Source organism: Melospiza melodia, chromosome 21, assembly GCF_035770615.1.
Source record: "Melospiza melodia melodia isolate bMelMel2 chromosome 21, bMelMel2.pri, whole genome shotgun sequence".
NCBI classification, from domain to species: domain Eukaryota; kingdom Metazoa; phylum Chordata; class Aves; order Passeriformes; family Passerellidae; genus Melospiza; species Melospiza melodia.
The window spans coordinates 14,037,525-14,058,417 of record NC_086214.1 but is presented as its reverse complement, the minus strand read 5'-3'; the positions used below and the strand labels follow the sequence as shown (position 1 = coordinate 14,058,417).

At 52.3% G+C, this 20,893-nt stretch overlaps 1 protein-coding gene across 1 annotated transcript in view; it reads left to right on the top strand.

The window, feature by feature from the left end:
• The window catches only part of MNT (MAX network transcriptional repressor), a 35,472-nt gene that overhangs the window by 5,282 nt on the left and 9,297 nt on the right, over window positions 1-20,893 (top strand). Inside the window, exons 2-4 of the mRNA XM_063173919.1 lie at window positions 3,894-4,455; window positions 6,566-6,607; window positions 7,286-7,397. Coding sequence (XP_063029989.1) covers window positions 3,894-4,455; window positions 6,566-6,607; window positions 7,286-7,397 — 716 coding nt within the window. The remainder of the gene's footprint in view (window positions 1-3,893; window positions 4,456-6,565; window positions 6,608-7,285; window positions 7,398-20,893) is intronic.

The window sequence follows — 20,893 nt, the reverse complement described above, 5'->3', positions numbered from 1 at the left end:
GGTACTGGTGGAGAAACCACAGTGCCAAGGGCTGGGCACCAGACTGCCAAGTTTTAGCTAAGATGGGAGAGAAAAGTGGGACTTGTGCTGTTGTCAACCAAAATTCAGAAGGAGTCAGAAAAGTGTCCTGATTTTAAAGGGTTCTCAGTCCTGCAGGCTTGTTCCTAGGCCTGGAAGTGCCCGTGGCTGTGTGCTGCAGCCTCTGGTGTCAGCAGCATTTGCTGTGACTCAGAGCTTGCTTGGCTGATGCTGAGCTTTGCTGGGCTCCAGTTCTGCTGACTGTTCTTATCTCCCCCTTCCTGGTTCTCCCCTGCAGAGCCAGGAACTTGCAGAAACACAATCCAACCTCCAGGCTCCAGCCTGCCCTTCCTCTTGGCATGGCTTTTCCCCCCCAGGGCAGCCTTTGGAGCAGTGAATACCTGGAGACTCTTCAGTACCCAGCACTTTCCTGGTAGGAGCCTGCCGTCACTCCTGCGGGTGACACTGCTGCATATCCAGAGCGAGTGACACCCAAGGCACTCCTCTCCAGGGCTGAAGCAGTTCAAGGGATGCAGGATAAGTTCCCAGACACATTGAATCAGTCAGAAAAACACTTCAGACCCTTCAGAAAACAACAGCATGGAGCTGCCTCACTGTTCCTGGAGTGAGAGATGTTCTCCACTGAGCACGCTAGAGGTGGGATGCTTGGCTGTGGAAAGGCACGCGCTGTTGATAAACTCTGGGTACTGATGGTGTCCCTAGTGAAAGGCAGGAGCACTCCGAGGGCTCTGGCATCCCTCAGAGCCTGCTCCTCCCGGGAGGCTGAGCCATGGCCTGGCTGCTGCAGGCCCCACTGCCGGCCCAAGGGCTCTGCCCACTGCTCCTGGCTGCCCTGGCAGCCAGGCTCTGACAGATGGGTGGCATTTCCAGGGCAGCCAAAAGGGGCGAGATATATTTAAACGCAGCAGATTATTAGGTAACAAAGAGTGCCTGGTGCTGTGTACTCAGATCTTGGAGACCCTGAATAGCACCAGGCCACTGGTCAGGGGTGCTGACCCTGTTTCAGTGTCCTCCCAGGACAGGATTTGCTGTTCTGTCCTGTGGCTGCCCAAGTTGCTGTCACTGCCTGGGTGGTGTGGCCAGGGTGGGATTCCAGGACCCCTCGTGCTTGGGCTGTGGTTCAGATCCCCTAGGGGTTCTCAGGACTGGTTCACTCCCATGGTTTGTTCTGTCCTCTGTCCCCTTGTTAAGAGTGTGAAGAATGAGTGGAAATTACACATAATTTTGAGGTGCACCTTTGGATTCAGCTGTCCTCTTAGCCAAGGGGATGCCCTGAGCCTTTGCTGCTTTCTGTATATGGGCTTGCAGGAGATCCTGTGCTGAGTGTGCCACAAGGGAGGGAGTGAGCCTTGCATGTGTCTGGCATGTGTCGCACAGCATGGTGATCACCCCTTCTTGATCTGTATCTGTGACCAAACGTGGGTGAGCCTCCTTCATATGAGAAAACATAGAGCTTGGGGGGGCTTTCTTCAAAGAGCGTCTTCGGTTTGTGTGCAGGGCGTGAGTGCAGAGCGAGCAGGAGACAGACCTTCACCACCCAGTGGGAGGGTTTCTGGTTTCTGTCCAGGGAGGTGGCTCAGGGCCCTGCAGTCCTTTTGCTGGGCCTGGGAGCATGGGTCCTTTCTGCCTGTGGGTACCTCAGACCCAAGAGGACAGTGGCTCTTCAGTGTTAGATCTTGGCTAAAAAAATCCTTGAAATAAACTTTAGCTCAAGGGAGCAACACCAAAGGCCTTGCTGGCAGGTTGTCAGCAGCCCGAGGGCTGCACCTGCTCCCAGAGACATTTACATAAATACTTGTGATCAGTAATGCCTGCTCTAACCTTGCTTGGCTGTTCTCTCCCTTCCCCACGAGTGCAGCTGGTTGCAGGAGTTGCAGGCCAGCTCCTGCTCCCACACCGCCCTCGGTGCAGGTCTCAGGTGTCCTGGCTGGGAGCTCTGCTCTGCTGTGGCCGTGTCACCTCCAGCAGCCCGGCAGGTGCTGCTGTCCTCACCGGGCACTGCCACGGCTTCCCACTGGTGACCCCTTTGCTGCTCTCTGCTCTGAGTGCCGGTGCAGCTGGAGGCTGGCGGGCAGCTCTGCTCCGTGTGTGCGTGGCCAGCGGTGCCGCTCAGCCTGCGGCCGCTCTCCCTCCCTAAGCCGGACGTGCTCAGGGAGCACCGTGAGTCAGCAGCTCCTCGGGGCTGGGTTTCCTCATGCACCCTGTGCCAGGGCCACTGCATTGGCTCTGGCTGCGAACCAGCAGCAAAGTGGAGCAAAAGATCTGCGGACAAAGGGCTTTTCTTTATTAGTTATTAATGTCGTTGAACTGAACCACTCTGAAATTGTTGGTAGCTGAGATTTGTGTTTGCACCAGGGGATTCCTGATGGAGTTTTTGCCACCCTGCGCTGCTTCGCTTCTTCCTTTAAGGAACTGTTGATAATACCCTGAAATATTTTGAGAAAATACAGAGAAATGCAGCTTTAAGGCTCAGCTGCTGCTTAAGCAACTTCCCTCCTATTTTGGAGTCAGTCAGATTGTTTGCTCACTCGCGCTACTTATGCTGCAGAAGTTGAAAGCAAACTGTGGATGTGAGTCTCAGGCAGCCCTGGGAAGAGTGCTGTATGGATGTGAAACCCTTCCTGATGACCGAATTTCACATGGTGCTTCTGTGAGTGCTGCAGGGTCAGAGGCTGGGGCTGCAGCCCCAGTGCTAGAGCTCAGTCCAGAGGGTGGTTTCTCCAGATGTGGGTTCAGGACCGTGTTTACCTTGGCAGCTGGCTGCTTCACCTGGCTTGTGCTCTCCAGGGGAGGCTGGGCTGTGTTTGGGCTGCTGCTGCAGCTGAACTTCAGGAAATTGTGTCAGCTGGATCTGGGTCAGTGTTGCTGTGCGGTCACAGGTACCAAAGGGCATTCAGAATCGGGAGTAAGAGTTTTGTTGCCTTTTGTGCTCTCTGTAGTTTTTGCACCATACCCTTCAAAATCAAAAGATGGGTTAGAAAGTATCCCAGTAGTGGCAGGGCCCATCTGGGGTGGCCAGGGCTGGGCATCTCTGTGCCCTGTTCCCCTTGTTATGTCAATACAGATTGTCTTGAAGATCACTGGGGGATTGAACATAACCTGGTCATTCCAGATGGCAGCATACATGCTCTTCTCTTTAATTTCCTAAATACATGTTCTGACTTCAGCGTTTCAGTTGAGCCACAGCTTCTCCTGGGAGAGGCTCTGTTGGGATGTTTCTTAGAGCTTCCTCTGAATTACCTGATTTTGGTGATTTTTTAAGACAGAACACCCAACTGTCCATGTCCTTCCCCTGATCCCTCCCTTGATAAATTAAGGTTTTATTTTCCAGATATTTGTATATTACTGTGCCGAGGTTGCTGCACCACCTTTCGTTGCAGCTCCTCAGAGGTTGTCAGGAGCGGGATCTGCTGAGCCTCACGGATGGTGGGTTTGGAGATATTTGATTAAGGCTGCGCAATGTCTAGATGCCAGGGCCACTGGCGCCACAGGACTTGTATAAATAAATTTTGTTTGTGCCATGTTCACACAATTAAAGCCAGAGCCCTGGATTGCGTTTGATGAGGTTTATTTTCCTAGTCGGGCCACACAGATTTCATTTACTTTGTCCGGTGTTCTGAAAACATATAGGAACATACATACATCAAAGCCAAGTTTAAGATCTTGATTAAAATCCACAGCAGTAAAGGGGTGCCCTGATGTGTTTGTATCAGTGCAGTGTGCATTGAGCTGGGGTTCACTCGGGATAGTGTGAAGGTATTTTAACTTAGGGATCCTGCCCCGTGCTGGTTGTAGGCTGCTCTCAGGGAAGGTCAGGGATGTGCCATTGCTCACTGTGGATGTTTCTCTTTCAGAGGAGAATGAGAAGCATGAGAAGCTCTGCGTGGAGAGGGAGCAGGAGCAGAAGAAGGCGGGCAAGGCCAGCGTGCCCCGGGCCAACAGCACCCTGTCCCCAGAGGAGCCCCGGAGCGAACTGCTGGTGCCCATCTCCCCGCCGGGCGCCGTGCCCCTGCCGCCGCCGCCGCTGGCAGCTCCCATTTCGGTCATTCCCATCCCCGTTGTCACCAGCTCCCCCCAGCAAGCAGCGCAGACGGCCCTGTCGCCGCCGCTGGTGCAGCGCCACCAGCCCCTCGTAAGCACTCCCAGCGTGCCCAAGGAAGCGCCCTCGGTGGCGCCGGTGATCCAGCGGCCGCCGGGGCCGCACCTGCCGGACGGGAAGGCGGCCACGCCGCCCTCGGGCAGCCCCAAGCAGCTGCCGCACTACGCGGCGCCCGTGCTGGCCATCTCCCAGCACCATGTGGTGCCGCAGCCCATCCAGCCCCTGCAGCACCCGGCAGCGCCCGCGCCCCTCGGCGCCCTCAAGCTGGCGCCCGCCGATGACATGAAACCCATCGAGCTCAAGAAGAGAATTGGAGGGTGAGTGCACCGTGTCTCCAGGAGGGACAGCCGAAGCTGCATCCCTCTGGAGCGGCTCCTGCTTGTGCAAAGTGTTGTTGGATCAGAAATGCCAAGACCTGTGGATGTTTAATGTCTTCAAATTGCTGAGAGCAGGGTTTTTTAGCTTGATGGGGTTTTATTTCCCTCCCTCACTCCACACTGTAAGATTTTGTGTAAGGATTTTTTTTTGCAGGCCAGAACTGTGTTAGGAAGCAAATCCCAGCCCTGCATGTCTGATCTCAAGTGGTATCTCGTGTTATGTTTGGCAAAAGATCACTGCTTGTACTGGTCAGGGAAATCAAAGTGCACTGCTGCTTGTGGGAGCTTTCTTGAATACTGGAATGGGATCTGGGAGATGTTATTCTGAGGACAGAGATCACCAGTTTCTCAGTGCTGTAAGTGCTAAGGGCCTCTTGCTTGCTCAGAATCTTGCTGCTGGAAGCGGCTGAAGACTATTTAGTCTGCCCTCACCCTCTGACAGGACTTGTGGCTCTGATGTTGCTCCAGGTTAGTGTTTTTCTGGCTTGTTTTTAAGGACTTTGGCTGGTGGAGACCCTGCCTTCTCTGTAGGTGGTTGTTTCCAGACCACAGTATCCCAGTAGAGAGTCTGGTATTACTGCTTGTGGACTGGGAGAACAAATCATTCCCTTCTTTGCAGCAGTTTTACCTGTTTCCTTTGGCCCCTCAATTTTCCTGCAGCATAAGTGACCTGGATCTGTGCAGTCTTCCCTCCTGGCTGTGCTGTCTGGGCCTCTGTTCTCCTGGCTGCCTGCAGCAGGGGGATGTCTCCTGGCAGTGGTGTTAGAGATGGTGTGTGAATGCCATGGGGACTGGTGGAGATGTATAGTGGACAGAGAAAAGGTTCATTGGGATGTACAGATCCCAGAATGCATAGAAACAGTGAAAGTAATGCAGATAGGAGTTTGTGAAGATAAAGGCTTTAGTAAAATGCCAGTGTAGTTCCTCTAAGCAGATTGAGATCTTCAGAGCCTGTCTGCTGCTGGAAGGGTCTGTTGGTCTGTGCACTAATGGAGAGAGCCCGTCACTGATGTTGTGTGGGTTCAGGAGCTGTGGAGGAGGTTTCTGCTGGCACAGGGCAGGCTGCACAAGTGTGGCTGCCTGGGCTGTGGGCAGTGGGGTGGCTGCAAGTGCACCCACAACCTGCTGCTGTGCTGCCAGACCGAGCTTTGCCCTGGCAGGTGGGGGGCTGTGGTGCCAGTGTGGAGCACAGCATCACCACTGCCTCCCCCTAGAATTGCTCCATAAGCACAGAAAAGATGTCTTTTCCAGCCTGTAAATGTTTCACAGGAAAATGCTGTCAAATATTTGTGACAATTTATTAAATATTATTACCTCAATGTCCTGTATTTTCAGTCAAAGGCAAATAATTACTTTGCACAGTGTATGAAAGATTCTTGAAATCTCCACATCTGCTAATGTACCTTATCGCTGAAAAACTGAGCTGAAAAACTGAGTTAACATGAATTTGTTTGGCTTTTCCTAAAAATATTCCTCTGATTCAGAGAGTGGGTGGACTCCAACTCCGAAACCAGAAACTCACGGTGGTTTTTCCTTCAGCAGTGACTGGAGAATTCCTGTATTGCTTCATTCCATGTTTATCCTCAGCTGTGTTGTTTCACGCACAGTAAAAACCCAAAGTTGGAAGTGTCTGCTCAATCCCATATGCTTGAATATGGAACTGCACAAACCTTGTCCCACGTGAGTGTAGGCATAGATCAGAACCAGGTCAGAATCTGGGCTCTCTGGGTCTGTACAAATATTTAAAATCCATACTTTGTGTCTTGCCCTGTTGTTGGTAGTAGCCCTGTCTATACACACACACATCACACCTGTTTGTATCTTCTGTGCACTGTGTGCACAATGCTTGGTTCCTCTGATGCACGTGTAAAGTATGGAGTTTATCTTGAAACAGTGTAGGCAGAAATATAGATGTACTTAATGTTAAACCAGTGATATATGAACACTTCTGCTTTTGCATCTCAACATACAGACACTGCTGCAGGCACAGGTGTGAGGCAGGAGTTTTCAACCTGACACTGAGCTGATCTTTGTTCTGTTTGGGTTACAGGGTTGGGACCAGGGAAGTACATAATAAATTGGAGAAGAACAGGTGCGTAGAAAGCCAGGGGTTTGGGTTTTTTAATTGTAATTCCCCTCCTTTTTTTGGCCTATTGTCTGTCAATATTTGTTTGGCTTTGGTGGGTTTTTGTTTGTTTGCTTGCTTGTTTTTTAAACAGATAAACTGAATAAAATTCTTAGTGACTATTACTGAATTTTGCAGTATTGCTTGGCTTTCTTATAGCTTAATTCTGCATTTCTTGCTTCCCAATATGTTCTGTTTAACTGCACCATTGCATCCCAACCACCCTGATCCTGCAAAGCAGTAACAGTGCATAACAGTGTGACTCTCTTTTGATTTAAAAAGAGTAAAATACCCCAAATGAGGGGTCAGTGTACAGTGTGAATACAGAATAAACATCAGTTTCTGACCCAAGACTCTTATAAGCCTGACTAGCTAAATTGGAAGTATGGTGACAGTGAAAGCACCAGCACAGTGAGATGAGATATTTTATTTAAGGCTGCACGGTGTTCCTAACAAAGCTGGGATAGAGCCCAGGCACAGACCCTGCTGGTGAGCTGGCTCAGCTGTGACACGCTATGCTGGGGGGCTGCTATGCACAGGTGTAGGTGCTTTGCTGGATTAAGGCCCCAGTTAAGCTCTCCCCTCCGTGGAATTGGTTCCTGCTGTGTCTCCTGGCAGCTGACGACCCACCTGTGTTTTCTTTAGACGTGCTCATTTGAAAGAGTGCTTTGAGACATTAAAGCGCAACATCCCCAACGTGGATGACAAGAAGACCTCAAACCTCAGCGTCCTCAGGAGTGCCTTGCGATACATCCAGGTACGTGCAGCGCTCGTGGGGCTGGGCAGAGCCCAGGGCTGACGTGGGTGCACAGAAACCCCCCTTCTGGGGGTTCCAGGTTCACCCACATCATCCTTTCCTGAAGTGGTGATGGCACGGAGCAGATAATTCATCTTAGAGACCCAGGCTGAGTGAACTTCAGTTGTTTCCTTTTGGGCCCAGGTGAATTTTAATATCTATGGTTTGGGGAGGTTTTCTGTTTGCTTAACCAAAAGACAGATTTTGGTAAAGATTTGGTATGTCTCAAAATTTTGATGAGGGGGACGTGTGAGTACAAGTCATTTGCTTGGAGGCAAGGAAAGCCTAGAATCTGAGGCTGCAGCATGAGGCTGTAGGTGGATGGGGCACCACCAGGAGTGAATCTGGGAGAAAGCACAGGTAAAAATCAGTTGTGTTTGTAGCTGGAGGGAAATAAGTGTTAGTGTTTGCTTGTTTAATGTTTGGGAAAGTGGTTAATGGTAGCACAAAAGAAATTGTAGATGTCCCCTGTGAATGTGAAATCAGTAGTATGTAAGGCAGTTAAAATTCACTTGGAAATTGGAAGAGTTGCTGCAATTACAATGCAAATAGAGACCTAGTACACCTTGTACATTTTGACTGGAATAAAAGGTGCTGAGGATTGATCACAATGGTCTTTTCCACAGTAAAATGTAATCTTTTCTCACTTTGTTTCCATTTTTCCTCAGCCACTCTCAAACACCATTTCCCTCTGGTGTTCAGAATTGATTATTCACTTCAGCTTTGCTTTGGAGAGTCAGTAATGCCTCAGAATTAGACCAGTTCAGCCCTCTTCTTAGTTTTCACCAACAACTTCCCTCAGAGGGACTTGGGCTGGGGCAAATTCTGACTGTACCCAGCCACTCTCTGTGTTGCTCGAAAAAGTGGTTTTTGGGGGTGTGGTTGTACTGAGGCCTAATGGGCTTTAGAGACGATCTGAGCCTTTCTTTTGGGTTTTGGCAGGCTGATGTTGTAGTTTGCAGGAGGAACCTCCCTGACGGCCAGTCAGTGTGCAGTCTGTCCATCAGTTGGTGTGCAGTCTGTCCGTGGCTGTCCGTCAGTCAGTGTGCCGTCTGTCTGTCGGTCGGTGTGCAGTTGGTCAGTGTGCAGTCTGTCCGTGGCTGTCTGTCAGTCGGTGTGCAGTCTGTCCGTCAGTCGGTGTGCAGTCTGTCCGTGGCTGTCCGTCAGTCAGTGTGCCGTCTGTCTGTCGGTCGGTGTGCAGTTAGTCAGTGTGCAGTCTGTCCGTGGCTGTCTGTCAGTCGGTGTGCAGTCTGTCCGTGGCTGTCCGTCAGTCGGTGTGCAGTCTGTCCGTCAGTCGGTGTGCAGTCTGTCCGTGGCTGTCCGTCAGTTGGTGTGCAGTCTGTCTGTCAGTCAGTGTGCAGTCTGTCCGTCAGTCGGTGTGCAGTCTGTCCGTGGCTGTCCGTCAGTTGGTGTGCAGTCTGTCTGTCGGTCCATGTGCAGTCTGTCCGTGGCTGTCTGTCAGTCAGTGTGCAGTCTGTCCGTCAGTCGGTGTGCAGTCTGTCCATCAGTCAGTGTGCAGTCTGTCCGTTGGTCTGTGTGCGGTCTGTCCGTGGCTGTCTGTCAGTTGGTGTGCAGTCTGTCTGTCAGTCAGTGTGCCGTCTGTCCGTTGGTCCGTGTGCAGTCTGTCCGTGGCTGTCCGTCAGTCGGTGTGCAGTCTGTCTGTCGGTCGGTGTGCAGTCTGTCCGTGGCTGTCTGTCAGTCGGTGTGCAGTCTGTCTGTCAGTCGGTGTGCAGTCTGTCCGTGGCTGTCCGTCAGTCGGTGTGCAGTCTGTCTGTCAGTCAGTGTGCAGTCTGTCTGTCGGTCGGTGTGCTGTCTGTCCGTGGCTGTCCGTCAGTCGGTGTGCAGTCTGTCTGTCAGTCAGTGTGCAGTCTGTCTGTCGGTCGGTGTGCTGTCTGTCCGTGGCTGTCTGTCAGTCGGTGTGCAGTCTGTCCGTCAGTCAGCGTGCAGTCTGTCTGTCGGTCGGTGTGCTGTCTGTCCGTGGCTGTCCGTCAGTCGGTGTGCAGTCTGTCTGTCGGTCGGTGTGCTGTCTGTCCGTGGCTGTCCGTCAGTTGGTGTGCAGTCTGTCCGTCAGTCGGTGTGCAGTCTGTCCGTGGCTGTCTGTCAGTCGGTGTGCAGTCTGTCCGTCAGTCAGTGTGCAGTCTGTCCGTCAGTCGGTGTGCAGTCTGTCCGTGGCTGTCTGTCAGTCGGTGTGCAGTCTGTCCGTCAGTCAGCGTGCAGTCTGTCTGTCGGTCGGTGTGCAGTCTGTCCGTGGCTGTCTGTCAGTCGGTGTGCAGTCTGTCTGTCAGTCAGTGTGCAGTCTGTCCGTCAGTCGGTGTGCAGTCTGTCCGTGGCTGTCTGTCAGTCGGTGTGCAGTCTGTCCGTCAGTCAGCGTGCAGTCTGTCTGTCGGTCGGTGTGCAGTCTGTCCGTGGCTGTCTGTCAGTCGGTGTGCAGTCTGTCCGTCAGTCAGCGTGCAGTCTGTCTGTCGGTCGGTGTGCTGTCTGTCCGTGGCTGTCCGTCAGTCGGTGTGCAGTCTGTCTGTCAGTCAGTGTGCAGTCTGTCCGTCAGTCGGTGTGCAGTCTGTCCGTGGCTGTCTGTCAGTCGGTGTGCAGTCTGTCCGTCAGTCGGTGTGCAGTCTGTCCGTGGCTGTCTGTCAGTCGGTGTGCAGTCTGTCTGTCAGTCGGTGTGCAGTCTGTCTGTCGATCGGTGTGCAGTCTGTCCGTGGCTGTCTGTCAGTCGGTGTGCAGTCTGTCTATCAGTCGGTGTGCAGTCTGTCCGTGGCTGTCTGTCAGTCGGTGTGCAGTCTGTCTGTCAGTCGGTGTGCAGTCTGTCTGTCGGTCGGTGTGCAGTTGGTCCGTGTGCAGTCTGTCCGTGGCTGTCCGTCGGTCAGCCGGGTGCTCCCGCAGCCGGTTCTCTCCCGGTTCTCTCCCGGCTGGCAGGGAAGGTCACGGTGCCCTGGGGCCGTACCAGCGTCCGCCTCCACGTGTGTGGGGAGCACATGGCGAGCACAAGGCCCTGCTGGTGGCGTGAGCTGGCGCTGACCCGGCCCCGGGCAGGGCTGGCAGGCTGCCCACGGCAGTGACGTTGGGTGGTGTTGTGTAACCTCCTCACCGCACTGCCTTCTCCTCCTCATCCTCTCTGGCAGCTGCTCAGGGAGTATCCTGGGCACTGTTTTCCTTGGCAGCACCAAAGCCGTGGGTCTGTGATTCAGTCACGGGATTCAATTGTGCTAAAAACCCAGACTACTAGAAATCTGATTTGAAATTTCAGCATTCAGAAACAAAAGTTTTTAAATTTTTTTTTACTGCAGTTTGAATTCAGGTTTGATCTGTTTCAACAGAGCTAACATCTATCAGTGTGGGGATGACCAACAGTCATGTGCCAGGCTCCGTGTGTTTCGCTCACAGGCTCAGTGTTTCCCTTGAAAAGAGAACAGTGCAATTGTACAAAGGAGATTTAAAAGTAAAAGCTCTTGCTCTCAGGATAGCAAAGTAGTTTTTCACTAAAGGGAAAAAAAAAGCTCAGGAAACTTAAACCCAAATGAGCCTGGCAGGGGAGGAGCACAGCACCAGCCAAAGCTGCACAGCGGCTGTTCTGCTCCTGCAGGCGCTGTGACAGTACACTGATTGTTGCAGCCTCTCTTCCTACAGAATCCTTCCTGTCCCCCTTCCCAGCTGGAACTTCTTAGAAACAGACTGTTTGTTTCCTTGGCTGGATTTAAATATTTGTATCTGCATCAAATCAGATAAGTTAGAAAGTTAAATTCTGAACTTCCCATAGAGCCGTCATTTTAATTTATCCTTGGACCTGGGCTTGTGCTCTGCTACAGTAAATTAGAATTTGCAATTAGGCACACTGTCGCACAAAGGAAATGGGGCCCAGCGCAGCTGGAAGTTAATAATCCCTTTAGCTGGTGATTCAGCCTGAGGCAGTGTGGGCTGTTGTGCTGCAGCTCTCAGCTGAGGAGGGTGTCCCGTGGGTCCAGCAGCGTGGTGGGCTCCAGACCCGGCACACAGCTGCAGCCAAGTCTGTTTTGCAGGGGCCACCTCGGCTCTTGGTCTTTACTGCCTGCACAACCTGAGTGGAAGTGCAGGAGACCTCTGGGAAGTTTGTAAGGTGCGTGGAGCGATGTGGAAAAAACCACAGTGAGAATAAAATGCTGTTTGTTTTGAGAGAGCAGAGCCCTGTGTCCTGGCTGTCCTGAGCAGTGTCCCCAGCAGAGCAGAGCCCTGTGTCCTGAGCAGTGTCCCCAGCAGAGGACAGGCCTGTCCTCCCCAGAGCCCCTCTGGCTGTGCCCATGCAGGGAGGGCAGCGGGGAGCAGTGCCCAGCCTGGCACATGTCAGACATGGCTCACAGCCTGTGCAGCTGGGCTGGCTTTGGCCCTCTCAGGAGGATTCCTTCCCCCTAGGAAATGGAATCATCTTTGGAAGCTAATTGAAGCCCTTAAGCAACACTGCTACTCCGTGTTCTCAAACTGTGCCTATCACTGTGGCACCTGAGCACCCTCCAGTTTTGGGGGTTATTTTCTACTGTACATTTAGCGTCAGATGACATCCAGGTGATTTGGTCACCAGGTGACACTGGGACAACTGGCACACAGCCCAGCCCAACCCATTAGTCTTGGGTTGTGCTGCAGGTTCTGCCCGTTGGCCAGTTTCCCCAGTACAGCTGAAATGCTGACTAAATAACAAGGTGCTTTCAAAGTCTGAGACGCAGCTGTGCTTCCCAGAGCATGCAAAACGCAAAGAGCAAAAGTCTTTGGAAGGTGTGGAAGCAAGGCAGTGATCCCAAGCCCTGCACATGCTGCTCAGGTGTGGCAGAGGCACCGGGGGCTGCTGTGGTGGCAGATGGGCCTGGTCCTGCAGAGCAGTTTTGGCTCTGTTTGTGAAATAACTTTGCTTACTGATTCACAGAAGTCCTCTGGCAGCCGTGCTTGTAGTGTTAGAGACAAAATGTAGCTGTAGTGAGCTAAGGATTTATACTATGGTTTGTCATTATTACCTTGGGAAAGGACAAGAAAGGTGAAATTTCCTTATGACTTACCTGTGCTCACTAGTGTTGCTAATCATTTATGGTGTTGAAGTTGTTTATCCTCGCATCATCTCCCTTGTCTTCTCAAACTGCCTGCAGTAACAGTTGTGCCCCTAAGAATGATACAGTTTCCTGTTCATGGCAACAGTAATCAACAGATTTGACTCCCTTGGGGTAGGATGAATCCAGAGTACTATCCAAGGATGCCTAAGTAGTGCATGTAAAAATCCTTTGTGAAGCCCTTTTTAAGCTGATCTTGTGGACATGTGAACAGACCAGATACTGGATTTGGTTAAATTTTCCTTTTAAGATTCACAGCATCTCTTTGTCTTCTAGTTTGTTTTATTTATCGGTCACTTCACTGGTGCCTGAGCAGTCATTCATCCTGTCTGTGTAGAGAACCAGAACAAGGCCAGTGGATTTGGCCAGCCAAGAACAAGAGGATTTTTGGGTGCCATAGCAGTGCTTGGTTTGGGCGTTGATGGGTGCAGAGAGCCCTGCAGCCATGCCAGATCTGGTGCAGGGAGGTGCTGGACTGCAGACACAAACCACAGGTCTGACAATGGTTGTGATTAAAGACCAGAACTCATTTACATTCAGGCACTGTTGTGACTGGATTATTGATCAAAATGCATAAACCAAACTGTGCTGCTGAATCCTGTTAAGTTCCCCACCTTGACTAGGATGGCTGTAACTGTTATTTTTTATTCTGTGCCAGCTATGAGGTGAATAGACTCATCTTCTGTAAAACTTGTCTAGTAAGAGTGGGGTCCATCAGTACCTGCCATGCCTCCCTCACGTGAGCAGCGTTCAGATGCCAAGATGTGCTGCTTCATGGTGTTTGCCTGACCTGATCCACTGATGCTATCTTGTCTAATTAGCCTGAATCTCAGCGTCAGTAATGAAGACCTGCAGCATCCGTAGGCTATGGTCAAGCAACGTGGTGTCATCTGTAGATTTCAGAAAGTGATGAGAAGAAATAAGACCTTAAAAAAACCCACTGTTTAATTCCCTGCTGTTCCTCCAGCTGCAGCAGGACCTGTCTGTAGGGAGGCTTGTCCAGGGAGCCATCAGGGCATTTTTATTTGCAGGAGTGGCCACAAAACATGTCCTGGAATAGTGATTAAAAATGTCCAGCATTTGGAACTTGTTGAGTAATTGGAGCTGTGTCTTAACCGTTGCCAAGAAGGATAGTGATTTTTTTTAAAGTATCTCACTCATTAGTTGTAGATGAGAATTTGGAAAGGGTGAATGGAATTATAAATCTGTCAGTGTGTTTGTAATTGTCAGAGAATCCACACCTGTTCCACTGCTGTCATTTAAGTAGTAGTTTAAGAAGCACTCAGGGTTGTACAAACCAAACCAGTCTGTAAGGGGATTGCAGCACAGGGTTTGGGAATGCTGCTGCATGGTAGCTGGTGTGTTTGGGGGCTGTTGCTTGTTCTGGTTGCCACCTGCTGTGGGAGCTGGCATGGGAGGGGAGACAGCGCGTGGGCCCTAACGAGAGTGGTGGTAATTACAGCGTGGTTGCATGGGCTCTATTTTATGTGTGACGTTGCAGGAGTCGCCTGTCTTTGGAACACAGCAAAGGCAGCCCCTCAGCCCAGCAGAGGAGCTGCACTGAGAGCAGCAGGGGCAGTGTGGGTGCCATGGCATGGAGGGCAGCTGTGCCAGCAGCAGGGCAGCCCCAGGGGCAGCCCCAGCTCTCTGCACAGACAGAGGTTTGCAGCCAGGCACGGCCCTGCCTCATGGCCTCACACAGGTGCTGGAGTGGGTTTGCCTTTAACAGCTGGGTTTGTGTCCTCCCGCTGCCACCGTGGCCCTGCCAGCGAGGGAGATGGATGGAGAGCAATCCTCTGGTGACCCAGATCTGCTCCGTGGGCCGTGGGTGGAGCTGCTGGGGTGTGAGTAAGTGGCACTGACCTCCTTAGGTGCAGGGACAAACAGGAAGGAGAGGTGGTGCGGAGGATGGCACGTCTCTGAGTCACATCGGACCTGCTGCGTGCGAGGGGGAGTGCTGCTGTCAGAGCCCTTGGCTCCTGGCGCCAGCCTCACCTGCCAGAGCTGTTCTGGGAGGTGTCCTCTCCCAGGAGAAGCCCTCACTCCCTGCTCAGGGTCCCTTCAGGTGTGCAGCTTACCTGTGCCGTGTGCCTGTTGACTGAGCCAGGGCGTAGGAACAGCAACAGAGGGAGGGCTGCGCCCTGGACCCATCCAGAACTCTGCCTTGGCTCCTGCAGCAGCTGCTCAGATCTGCCTGCAAGGAAAATACAGAGGCACTGCAGCAAGGGGATGTAGGGATAAAGTGTCTGCTCAGAAATCTGCTCCTCATCCCTGGCACACAGCTCTGGCTGTGGCTCCAAGACATAAACCTGCCTGTTGCCCTCTGGAGCTGCTGTCCATGCGTCATCACAAAGGCTTGGGAAGAGCTTTGGGGTCCTGCATCCAGCAGTCGTGTTAATAATAATAATAGTAATAATAACAATCCCTTCTTGAGATGCAGCATCCTTCATTTCGGTTTGCAGAAAATGATGACACTTAATCTCAAAAGCATATTTCCCACAATTCTTTTTCATTTCAATTTTTTTAAAATTTAAGTACTGCAGAATTAAATTTGAAATTAAAAGTTATCAAGTTTTAATTTCTCAAGTTATTGTAATTTTTTGGGGATCATTTTCTAACTAACAAACACCCCGTGGTATTTCAGGGTCTTTGGGGTTTCTGGAATCCACTGGAATCATTAGAAATATCTCATTTGTTTCCTGAACAACTGAGACTGGTTAAAAAATAAAAATAGGAAAACCAAAAGACATGGCCAAACTAAACACCAAGTGATTGCAAGTCATACTTCAGTTATTATAAAATTGAATTTCTTGTGTCCCTGGGAGTCATATCAAGGAATTAAACCACATCTGCTTACCTGGTGACAGCCAGCATGGGGGCCAGTGACTGGCCTGGGCATGGCTCTGCTATTCCTTGCTTTGTTGTACTGTGGGTTCCAGTTGGTTGCTGCCTTTTTGCTTTGCTTTTTGGGTTTGTTTTTTTTTTTGGTGGCTTGTTCGTTGTTTATTTTCTTCTGAATTTCTTTTTTGTCTTCCTGATTTGGATCATTCCTGCTCTCTGCCCCAGTGACTGTCTGTACTTTGTGCAGAGTGTGGTGCTTCAGGAGGCTGACTGACAGGTTGGTGCAAACAGCCACGTTCCAGCCCTAGTTTTGATCACAGATTAGGGCCTGTTGTCTTTTACTATCTGGAGCCTGAAGTGCAGTTATCAGTGTGAAATGATAAATGTAAATACCAATGCATGTTCTCGGTTTCCATGATTGCTCCAGGCATATTTCCTATTCTGGGAAGTATTTCTGTCTAGAAGTTCATCCCTACCCCTGCAGGCAGGTTGAGCAGTGGTGGGTGGTGCAGTGAGGATGGGCTCCTTGCCTCGAGCCCCTGTGCTCATGAGGGTGAGGTCACCAGCCAGGCCACAGCAGCACTCCTTGGCTGCTGTGCTCGTCCTGGGCTGGGGCACTGGAGCGCTGGCTCAGGAGGCTGCTGGCAAACACCCACGGCCTCACGCTCACGGGGAGCCAGGGGCAGGCTCCGCTTCACCTTGCAGGCTTTACTTTGGTTCAGCTCCTGGTGTGAAGTTTGAGTTTGAGATCTTGAGAAGCTGAAGCTCTGGGAGCACTGGGAGCCTGAAGTCCTTGTCCTGTGGCTGCCCCCGTTTGCACCCAGTCCCCTGGGAACTGGTCATGGTGAGACCCTCGCCCTGCTCTCCCAGCGCTGAGCACAGTCTGTTAGCATCTCGGGGCTTTGGGTCAAGCCCCTTGTGATTTTAGCTTGTGTTTGGGGAAAGCAGGACTGTGGTCCTGTGCTGAGCAGGGGCTCCTGAGGCACGGGCTGCAGTGAGCTGTGGCTGAGGGTGGTGGCAGTGCCCTGGTGTGGCAGTGCCCTGGTGTGGCAGTGGGTGGTGGCTGAGGGTGGTGGCAGTGCCCGGCTGGCTGCAGCGCAGTGCTGACGCGCTCTGTGGTGGTGCCCTGGTGCCCCACCTGTGTTTTGCTGTCGGTGGTACCAGGCCAGCACATCCGGCATCACTGCGGGATCTCATCTCTGAGAGCCGGCAGAATGACGCAGTTGCCATGGAAACCATGGCTTTGGTTCCCGTGGCAACCAGCCGGGGTTCTGGCAGCCAGAGGGGCCGGTGGGCATCGCGGGCAGGGACACGGGGCCGGGGCCGGGCAGGTGCTGTCACCCGGGAGGGTGCAGGGGGTCAGGGGGTGGCTGCAGAGGCTGGGGACGCGGGCCTGCTGCCGGGGAGCTGGCTCCTCGCCTTGCCAGCCCCGCAGGCTCTGCTCCTGGGCAGCAGGTCGGGTGGGCTTGGGGCGAGCGCTCGGTGTCGGTGCTGGGCCGTGAACAAGCTGCTTGTGGCAGCTGAGCAACATAGACAAATGAGCACCATTCCAATCAGGAATGCTCAGAGTTGATAGGAGTGATGGAAAATCCCCAGATCCTACAGGTGAGTGAGTGCCTTGGCCAATGGAGTTTTGGCAGCTGGGGCTGGTTGGGTTCCATTTGGGACTGTGTGGGGACAGCTTGTTCCCCAGCATCTCTCTGGTTCTGGTTGGAACATTTTTGGAGTCAGGCTGGTGGATTCTTGCTCCTGCTGTGAATCTCCTGCACCATGGCAGTCCCAGCTAGAATAAGGTCTTTAGGATGTAGGGCTTTTTCCATTACATTTAGGAATCAAAGCTCTGTGCAGCAGTGGAGAGCCTGACCAACTGGTCTGGTCTGTGCTGGAGGTCCTGCAGGTCAGTGGTAACTGAGGATCCCCCTGGCTCAGCATGTCCCTTTCTCTGGCACCAGCTGTGATCCCCAGAGCAGAGAGTTAAAGATTATCTGGCTCAAAATTGCAAATCACTCTCCTGATTGCTTATTGATGAGGTATTTTCAATCAGCAAATGTTACAGAAGAAAAGAGCTGAAATATGCTTTGGAAAACTCATAACTGAAAGTGTGTTTTTAAACGGCTAATAAAATGTTTATGAGGGGAGCTGTGTAATAAGGCCTTTTAAACCTCTCCAATGCCAGCCACAGGACCAGCAGCATTCCTGAGGCAGGTGCAGGGAAGGCGTTGGGGCATTATTTCTGTCTTGACAGGAGAGTGAGCAATATAATTACAGACGGCTATAAAATGGAAAATTCTTTGCAGTGACAAGTGACTGTTGCTATACAAGGAGAGCAGGAGTTGGTGTATGGTTTGTTTACCAAGTGATGACAGGGAGATGCACACAAGGACCAAAGAGCGGCTGCAAACCAGCCAGGATAGTGGGCACAGAGTGGGGAAGAGTTCTCACTGGAATTGTGTCAGGCCTTTGCTGTCACTGCAGTCGGCTGGTCTTGCTTCAGTAATCTAGGTGCATAAGGGCTGCCAAGGAGCTGACAGGTACAGGAGGAGAATCAGATGCTCTAGGGGGGCCACAGCAAACCCACATGTGGATTTTAATTTGGTTGCTGGTGTTTAAATAAAAGATGAAGGGACTCCCCACTGCCCTTGTGTCCTTGTCACAGCCTCCACCTGCCCACGGAGCAGCCCCTGCTGTGCCCGTGCAGGGCTGCCTGCCAGGGCAGGGGCAGGCCCCACTCAGCTTCAGCTCAGCAGCCCTGAGTGTTCAGAGAGGAGCATCATCTGCTTTCACCAGAGCCAGCTGCTGATTGGCAAAACTTCCTAAGCATCAAAAGCCATAGATGGATTCACAAGAGTATGAGGAAATCCGTTATTTCTTCCTGGGGTAGCTCAGCTTCCCCCTTGGCATGGCCAGGGCCTACTCTTTTCAGTGATGATCATGTGGAATTTTTTTAAGTGTGAAAAATAAAGGAGTTCTAAAGTCGTAGCTTCTGTAGGTACCTCACACTGCAGTGTAACAGTTGCCCGGGCAACCAGGATTCCCAATTGCTTAACAGGAAAAAAAGAAATGCTGCAATGATGGAGATGCAGACGTAAGAAGGAGGGTCTGTGCTGGAGCCTGGTGCTTGCAAAGAGCAGTCTGGGATGGGGTGGCCTCAGTGAGAGCCACCCCCAGCTTTGGGCTGCCCTCTGCAAACAGAACAGAGCTCGAGGGCCATGCCTGGCCTTCCTGGGACCAGCCCAGCCTGGCCTCTCCCTGAGGAAGTGGGAAAACAGAAATGCAGGTAACTTCAGTGATTTTTCTGCTGTGGAGAAACAGGATCAGTATTTCATGAGCCAGGTTAAGTGTGTGTCCTTCAGGATCTTGGCAGGCACCTTAACTGCCATCCCAAGTGCCAGCCCCAGATGTGACCCCTTGCCATGGTCCTGCCCAGTGGCTGTGGAGGTGGGTCAGGTGGCAGCTCCTGCCCTGCAGCTGACCCAGGCCTCTCCCTTACTGAAATTTCAAAGGAAAGGTGGTTAGGCATTTGTATGAATTTATTTTATCAAATTTAATTCTCAATTACTGTGTTGTTTGTAGTTTTAGGATCCCCTCTGCCCTTCTCAGTGCTACCATTACATTCCCATTCTGTTGGAAAATTGCAAAGGCTTGGGTTTGGGGGAAAGTGTCTGTGTGGCTATATGTTATTTTAAAGCGTCTGGTTTTGTATTGCATGGGATCCATGGTGATAGTGCTGACAGAAACTCCTGTTTTAGAAAAACATCCAGGGCATCAGTGTGAGTCTCTAAAGGTTTTGATGTGCCAGGGCAGGTCAGTGACCGCAGTCCCGATGACTCAGGGTCGGCTGTCACTGTGGACTTTCTGTTGACTGATGGGAAATCCTGGCACCTGGTGTGGGCAGGGTGATTTGCAGAAAATAATCTGCCAGGAGGCGGGTGCCAGGAGCTGTGTGTGCCCGCAGGGAGAGCCACGGAGGCACAGGGGTCCCTGCCCCTGTGCCTGCACGGGTGCTCCTTCCTGCTCTTGCTCCCCGGCTCAGCTCCCAGTGCAGGGCACGCTCCCTGCAGAGCCGGGGAGGGACTGCACCCGTGTGTACCTGCAGAGAGTGGGCAGTGCTGGGAGGGGAGCTCAGAGGATAGGGAAGAGGGCTCCAGTTAATCCCACCCAGTTCATTATGAGGGAAGAGCAGCTCAGCCTGGAGATGTGTCTTTGCCCAGTGAGCTCTGGTGAATTGCATCCTAGAATAGATTTTGAAATATTGCGGGTTCCTCCAGCCCATGAGCTGCTCCAGCCTCCCCTGCAGCTCTCCTTGGAGAGCACCCGGCCGTGCCGGAGCCCTGGGAGGAGATGCAGGCCCAGCACGGGGCTGCTGGGAGCTGGCACCCAGTCAGGAGCTGGCACGGAGGGAGGCAGAGCCCACGGGGCTGGGCTTGGAGCAGTGCCGTGTCCCAGTGCCTGTGGAGTGCCTGCGGAGTGACACAGTGAACTCCCTGGCTCTCTTGTCCTCGTGCTTGCTAAGGGTTTGCCTGCCTGCCTTCCCAGTAATTAAAAGTTTGTAACTAATTACCAGCGGCCCTGCTCATACTTTGCAGTAGTGCCTTCCCCCGGTGCTGGAGTCTCCTCTGGCCGCAGGGAGCGAAGCCAGACCTGTTTGAATATGCGTGTGCTGTGCCCGCTGCGGCGCGAGGCAGCTGCGGGGTTCTCTGCCTGCTCCTCTCCCGTCCCCTCGTGCCCTGCGTGGAGATGCTGCACAGAGGGACTGGGCTCATGTTTGCACTGCAGGTTCAGCCTCAGCCTTTCTTCCCTTGCCTCTTTCCCCCCTGTGAGGGGAAGACATTCAGACAAGTTGCATGCAAGTCTTGCGTGTTTAAACCTGATCTGGGAGCGTGCACCTTCCTCATCACCTTCCCCTCCATCACTCCCTGTCTCACCCACACCCCTTTGCTAGACAATCAGAGCACACTCAGCACATGACTTTTCTGAGTCTGGCAAAATGCTTTGGCTGCACTCGACAGGAAACAGACTTTAAAACTAGCCTGTGGATTTGGGCCTCAGCCACATGGGAATCTCTGGGCTACAGGTCAGGGCTGGTGCAGAGCCAGGATTCCAGGAGTCCCCATCCTTCCTTTCTGGCTGTCCCCACAGCTACTTCCCTGCAGTGGGCTGCTGGGCTTGCCCAGGACATGGTGTTGGTCTCTCTGCTGCCTGTTTGGCTTGAAAAGCAGCAGGAGAGAAAGAACTGCCCCTTTTGCCTGAAAACCCTCTGTTTTGAGGAGCTTTTAGCTGCTCTGCAGGGAGAGGAGCTGTCTCCATTGACACACCTGCAGTGGTTGTGCCCTGCTAACACACATTGTTTGGCTCTTTTAAAAATACTTCCTTTATTGCTGTTACTGGGACAAAGGTAGCTGGCAGGAGCTGCCCTAATCTGCGTTGCCTTAGGCTGCATTAAAGGCTGGCTGAACAGGCTTTAAGGTCCTTCCCAGCAAACCTGTGAGCTACAACACCAGCAGAACGATTGAAAGGCATGAGGTCAGGCTCTGGTTGTACTCATCC